The 7,142-nt window shown below is 39.1% G+C and overlaps 1 protein-coding gene across 1 annotated transcript; it reads left to right on the forward strand.

Moving 5' to 3' along the window:
* The first annotated feature begins 839 nt into the window (after positions 1-839).
* Positions 840-3,091, forward strand: LOC137994972 (QRFP-like peptide receptor). The gene has a single exon (XM_068840548.1). The coding sequence runs from the start codon at positions 908-910 to the stop codon at positions 1,988-1,990; it is 1,083 nt and encodes a 360-aa protein (XP_068696649.1). The 5' UTR covers positions 840-907; the 3' UTR covers positions 1,991-3,091.
* Positions 3,092-7,142: the final 4,051 nt, after the last annotated feature.

Raw genomic sequence — 7,142 nt, forward strand, 5'->3', positions numbered from 1 at the left:
ATATCTATGATACTAATAACAGAGTAATAGATGTCGAATATGTGGTCTTGGTCATTTTCCCAAAAAAAAATCGTTTCCCTCTGGAGTGTATGAAAGTAGTGTAAGAAGTCAACATCTTAATCACGAAAAGAGTAACCGTCTGTTTATCTTTTGACATTGTTCGCCGATCAAAACATGAGTGTTTAGGAAAAAATGATGGTAAGTGATCCGTAAGTCACGGAGTAGGTTGCTATACTTTCAGAGAAATATTCAGAACAAGTTAAGAGTAAAGGAAATGGTAGGTTGAAAAATAAGTGACAAAAAATCGTTAGAAACCACTGAATTAATAATGTAGTCTTCATTCATCTGGCAGTCTTCAAATTTCAAAATCAAATTCGGATTGTTTCAATTTTATCAATATTCAAATCACCCTTAAAAAGAGAAATAATTGATTTCTGTCTACTTAAAAGAAATGAAGAAAAGGTACTTTTTAGTCTTCTGGTTTACCACATAGGTGTCTGGTTGACAGAAAGTTGTGTCTGAACACGATAGCTAGATAATTTAAAAAACCCGGCTCAAAAAGACCAGTATGAGGTTTTAGTTAAAGTCTAGTCTTTGAAGGAGTTGGCGCGCCATTTACCAAATAAAAATAAAGGAAGAATCCGTTTCGAACACCTTTTAATTTGGTTGGCAATTCCTTTCAGGAAACAGATAAGATTATCATTGCTTTTGTCATTTTCAAGTCGGAGATACAAAGTAAGCTCCGTTTTAAATATCCCGCAAGGCCACAGTCGGTCGCCGAAGGCCATGTGTTGTCTCGCGAGTAACGTCGCTGACTCGAATGAAGGGAAATAATAAAGGGAAAAAATAGCGTGTGCATTTAACTTTATAACGAAAACATCCTGCGTATCGAAGGTCGTCTAAAGGCATGAACAAGGCAAACAACACCTCAACCTGCTCCTATCCATTGACTGATACAACAGCTCGAATCGGAGTGATCTCGTCGTATTGTTTTATCTTCGTTGTTTCAGCAGTTGGAAATGGTAGTGTTGGATTAATAGTATACAAGATAAAGACCATGAGGAAGCCAATCAATTTTTTCATTGTCAACATGGCCATGTCAGACCTTCTCTTTCTGATATCCGTGGGCATTGCAATAATGCTAGCGTTCAAGCCCAGCTCATGGATCTTTCGCGGGAGCTCGGGCGATACAATGTGTAAAATAAAAGAACTACTACCAAGCTTCTCTGTTGCAGTCTCTATTCAGAGCCTGGTTCCAATCTCAGTCGAGCGATTTGAAGCTGTTGTTTTCCCCTTGCGTTCACCAATCATCAATTTAAGCCGATGCTTGGTCTTTATTATTGTTACATGGATCGTCGCTATAGCGATAAATTTGCCCAAATGTCTTGCCTGGAAACTCAGTGAACATCCTGAAAAAATTGCATGTGAGCTGCATTGGAACGAGATGTTTGGAGAATCATCTACTCATGCAAATTACTTGCTGGCAACATTTGCTGTGTTATTTTACTTCCCGGTTGTCTTGATAACGATTCTTTATCCCGTCATTATTTGCAAGCTCCAGTCACAGATGACACCAGGGGAGACTTCGCTCCAGGCTCAGAACGAGCGAGTTAGAAGAAACAAGAACGTGCTGAAGATGTCAATCGCTATCGTGATTGCCTTTGTTCTGTGTTGGGTGCCTTGGAGTATCAGTGCCATATTAATAGCATTTGATGTTAGTCTGCCGTGTGGCTTTTTCATCTTCTGGATTACGGACAACGTCCTTCTGGTGTCAAACAGTGCTATCAATCCTTGTATATGTTTTACATTTAGCAGGAATTATCAGATGAGTTTCAAAAAAATATTGAAGTGTTTTCATCTCACACAGCGCCAGCGGGATGCTGAGCAAAATGAACCGAACTTACAACTCGTACTATCGAAACGACATGGTTTCCTTGGACTTTCCATGAGGGAAAAACGTTTTGATTACGTTACGACTGAGGCAATATGACAAATACACGCTTGCAACGTCGACGGAAATCTTCACAGGTGGGTTGGTTCGGGAGATCTGGATTTCAGGAGACCTCAATTGAACTTCGATATTGGGATCGAAACATGCTTTGAAGGCAGCTTCCTTGTAAAGATCAAATTTGATAATTGTATCATTCAACTGCTTCTGAAACATTGGAAAACTCTGGATCTTTTTCAAGATTTCCCAACAAAAGAAAACATTCTTGGCATATATTTAATATTTCCAAACGGATCCTTTTATGCAAGTACTGGTGGTTGTAAAAACAACAAATGTTGGATAATAGCGTAACGTTGAGAATGTAGAGGTGACCTTCTGATTGAGTTTTTTTTTTTTTTTTTCCCTCCTTTCCTTTTTTCCTCCGTCGCTATCGTCGGCATTTTGTCTTTGGATTTTCTTTTTTTCTTTTTTTTTGTCACAATGCGATTAATTATTCAATGCAAATTTTATATAGAAAGTTTTATGCGTGGATCGATCACTTGCTTTTTGCAAATTCGTGGAAACAAGGTCTTTTAAATTGACACAATTTCGGCAACAACGTTATTTCCACGGTAGATTAAATTTTTCGTAAAAAAAATAAACTGTGGTGACTTTGAGTCACATATGTCAATTGGATGTCTGCACGCTTTCTCGTCAAACTTTGCCTGCACATAAATTCAATTTTGTTAGATCGATGTAATTTTTTGCTATCGTCACATAAACATATAAAAAAAGAATCCGAAGAAGCGCAACAAGGCAGAAAATACAGAAATTTGAATATTTACATGACATCAATATCATGATCTGAACAACTACCGGATAAAGTCTTGTATTGCTCACTATTTAAGTAAAAAGAATTTCCTCTGTGTAATTTCCCTGAGAGCAATATAATTAAAACATTTATTACCTCCAATTGGAAATCGCTGGTGATCCTTAGAACCTCGGGTTGGCTTTCATCACTACGATTTATTCACGAATGGCACTATTTTTTTCCTCTAGATCGCAGCTTTTCCCCTGCCAATGAGACTGGAACAATAACGAAAAACAACCAATCACATTTCAAAAATAGTTTAAAGTAACCAATCGAATTAGAGGAAAATGAAAGACATAAATAAAATAGTGGTACTGTCTAAAATCCTGTATTTAAGTGATTAAATTGTGCGGTTTCTGGATGTGTGTATGATTTTAGACCAAATTGCACTCCATTCAGTTCAATTAGTGGTGGCAAGTGAAATTAGGAAATAATTTGACTCGCGTTTTGTCCAAAATGAAATAATTTCCCGAGACTTTAGGCGAGGGAAATTATTTGATTTTGGACAAAACGCAAGTGATATTATTCCTTAAGTTCCCGAGTATACCATTTGATTAGCTATTAATATCATGGATGATAAATAACGTTCATAAGAGGCGGGTTTTTTTCAAACCTGGACGCAATTTTGGCACTGCCGGGAAAAGTTGGCACGGCAACATTGTAATTTCACACGTGGTTTTATAAATTAAGGAGTAATTTGTCACCCATTGTTATTATTATTATTATAAAACCTATTTAATCATATGGAGTGTTTTCACGTGACGTTACGGCGGTCATGTTGGATTTGCTATTATCATGCAAATTAGCTACACACTTCTGAGGGGGCAAACAACACAAATTCGAGAGGTTATGACGAACATCTTAGCCACACAGATGATTTGATTCACGTTCATTGAATGTTTATCACCTAAGTAATAAAATAGAATGATTACACAAGTTATTTCGACGTTTCTTAGTGAAAAATGAGCAGCTAACGAAGTAGAAAGTCAAACTGTCAAAGGCAATCCAAAGATATAAAATTATTATAAAAGGTACTTAATTCTAAATATTAAAATGGACTTTTAGCAATGTTATTTCAATTTTTCGACTAGCCGATTTTCCACAATTTGACTTTTTTCCAATGCTTATCCAACAGCATAACACATGGCTAATTTGCAAGACAATTTGAAAACCAACATGGCGGCTATCGTGAATAAGGCCTATTCTACGGGAACTGAGCTCTATTGTCACGCAAACGTTTTCTTTTGTTTCGGTGGATAAACAAGGTTACCGATCACGTGAGTGAAAACACTCCATAGCGCATTCACTTTTGGTGTCAGAGTAATGCTTTGTCAAAATTAATTCATAATTGTTCAAAAGCATATAGATATGCCCAGAACCCCTTATTACTTATTTACACTTAGTTCGAGATTAGCTTTTACTGCAGCACTTCAATTGATAAAGACAGAGGTGTTTTTTGGGGGGTAAAGAAGATCGAAAATCGACATTTCATGTTACACTCAACAGTAAGGCGAGGCTTTAGGAAACTTGCATATGCCTCGGCGCATCGCTTTTTGCCGCATGCACATCGTGTTCGCCGATTCTCCTTCAGAGAGGACTACTCTCAGTCAAACGCTTTGTAGATGAATTTTGTACTTAAATGGGTTCGCTCACCATGCGGGTGGCGATACGCTTTCAGAAAATACTGCCTATGTCACTACACCCTTTCAAATCTTCTCGGTTAAAGACTATAACAAACCGTTATAGTCTTCCTTTGCTCTTTACCATAGTGCACTGCGCTTTCACCTTCCACCAGAATGCACTACACGGGGACCGGAAGGCATTGCTAAAACATTATCTGTCAAAAGCAACTTTCTTTAACAGAAATATCCTGTATTTCACTTTTTCAACTATTTATCACTTTCTATTCTTTTCACATAACCCAGAACGCCAATGATTCATTTAAAAACTCTGATTAGTTCGGCAAACAGAAGATGTTTAAAAGTTACTCAATGAAATCACCCCTCGAGATGATACAATGCAATATATACGCAATTGACCGCTACCCATAGGGGCTTTCCAGGGCCAATGAAACACAATTTAACGAAACGACGGAACAGAACAACAACAAATGTTAAGAATCTTGTAGTTAGACCGCGGTTGATTGTATGGTTTCATCGGATTCACGGATTGTGGTCTTTTTTTAAACTCTCCCGTATCCCGTGCTCTTGGCTAAGGCTTAAGGGACGTCCCGAAATTTTTTCGATCTCATTGGCTGCAAGTATGAATCACGTGTAAGTGAGGTCGCTTCGCAGAAGGCAAAGTACAACTCAAATCTTCAGAATGGGAATAGAGAGAAGGTAAGTGTCTCCAATTTTGACTAGATAGTGGATAATTTGTTATTCTGATTACGCGGGATGCCTTTAAGGCGGACCGTGTAGTATCTTATTCTTATTTGTAGTCGCAAATTCCACGTTTTCCCGTATCTCGTGGAACCAAGTGTTCGCATGGAAGTCGGTGAGGTGGAATCACGTCGGGCCGAGGGAACATTGCCATAGATGCGTTTCAAAAGCTCCCATCGCCTCGAAATTTTTCTTAGATCATTCTCAAAAGTTGTGATAAACATTGCTTCCCTTCACTGCCGGCTGAGTAGGAATTTAAGCATCAAATCAACCTTGCTCCCAGTGCCTTTCCCTCTCCAAGTAGTGAGGGAAAAGCCCTGGGCACGAGATTGCTTGCAAATGACTCTGTCATCTTGGAAAATACCCAGAAGGCGTTCGAATGAACTTCCCCCGTTTGTGAGAGATGGCTAAACGAAAGGTGAGGGGTACATATATTGCACTCTTACTGTGTGAAGCAAGGTCTAAAGGGTATTATTTTGGCCACCTTTAGTCGCTCCAGGGTAGGGGCTTTTGGCCAATTGTGTTGTCACGAGGGTGGGGAATTTGACTCATTTTTTTCAGAAAATGAACAGAGACTTAAATGTTCAACGACCCTTTCCTGCAATGAAATTACATATCCGCATAGGGATCACCCTTTGGGGCCCTAATCAGATTCCTTTTTTTTTTTTCATGTAAGAAACTCCTTGTGTCTTCGCGACAATCTGTTGCCACTCTACGTTTCAAATTCCAGCTTTTCCTCGTTTCCAGTTAATGCAAGCAAGAGCCTTCCTCACGCAAACGTGTTTGTCAGTGAAACAGACTGATTATCACTACCCATTGAAAGTTTAATAAGTTTGTGTGCAAGGATGGCTCAGTCACCTCCCAGCAATGTGGCCCGTGTTCGATTCCCATTCTCGGCGTCATATGTGGGTTGAGTTTATTGGTTCTCTACTCTACAACGAGAGATTTTTCTCTGGTTTCTTCAGATTTCCCCTCTCCTCAAAAACCAACATTTGACTTGATTTGTGTTAATTGTTGAATTTCAGTTTACAAGGTCCCCAATAAGTGCTCCAGCGCTAGAACGACCAGACACTTAAATAAAGTACCTTTCCTTTCCTTTTCCTCTTAATAGATCTTAATGAGCTTACAACGAGCCATCCCGCGTAAACGCCTCAAGGTGTCTTGTTCCTCCATTTTTCCTTTTGCCAGTCGAATCGCAGTTGAAGAAAGCTTGAAGCAGCCGAGGATAGATTCTTCTTAAGAGACATCATTGTGCAAAGAAGGTGCTGTTGAAGGTGGGATATTTTTCCGAAATATTTAGCGCAAACTCTCGTGATCATGGAACATGAATAGAATTGGTCCTTTTTTCGGATTTCAGTTGATGATAAGTTCAGGAAAAATCGCGCAGAGGATCTCCACGGCTCGTAAGTGTTGTAAAAGAAAAAAATCGCAGACAATTGCTTCTATTTAGTAAGAATCGAGACGAAAAAAGTAGTTTAAAACAATCAAATAGAAAGGCCATGGTTTTCATCTCGAGGCCAATGCTGAAATTGACTTGCTCGTGTTTACTGAAATTCGGCTTCCAGAGTCAAGGTAGACATCGCGCACCTGCATGCAAGATATACGCGACATTCGCGAGACGCACAAGGGCTATCCCGCCACGGGGCACTGGTAACAACCTCAGTGATGTAAGAGTAAAAAAAAGACTTCAAAAGGAAAGGATGGATATGAGGGCTATAACCTTGATGCTCGATCTCTTGCCCAACAGCATGAGTTTTCAGTAGAGCAACTAAGGAGTGGCTAACTGTACTCCAAACTCAAAGCCTAGAATTCTTCACTTGGATATTTAGGAAGTATGATTTTGTTGTCGGAATTCCCAGGGCCTTGCTCTCTAACGTGCATAGCGGCTTCAAGGACATTGATTTGCATGAGTTTTCACGAAGATAAGAAATGATTTCGATATCTTATAGCTTAAACTTGAATG

This window comes from Montipora foliosa, chromosome 3 (genome assembly GCF_036669935.1).
Source record: "Montipora foliosa isolate CH-2021 chromosome 3, ASM3666993v2, whole genome shotgun sequence".
Lineage (NCBI taxonomy): Eukaryota > Metazoa > Cnidaria > Anthozoa > Scleractinia > Acroporidae > Montipora > Montipora foliosa.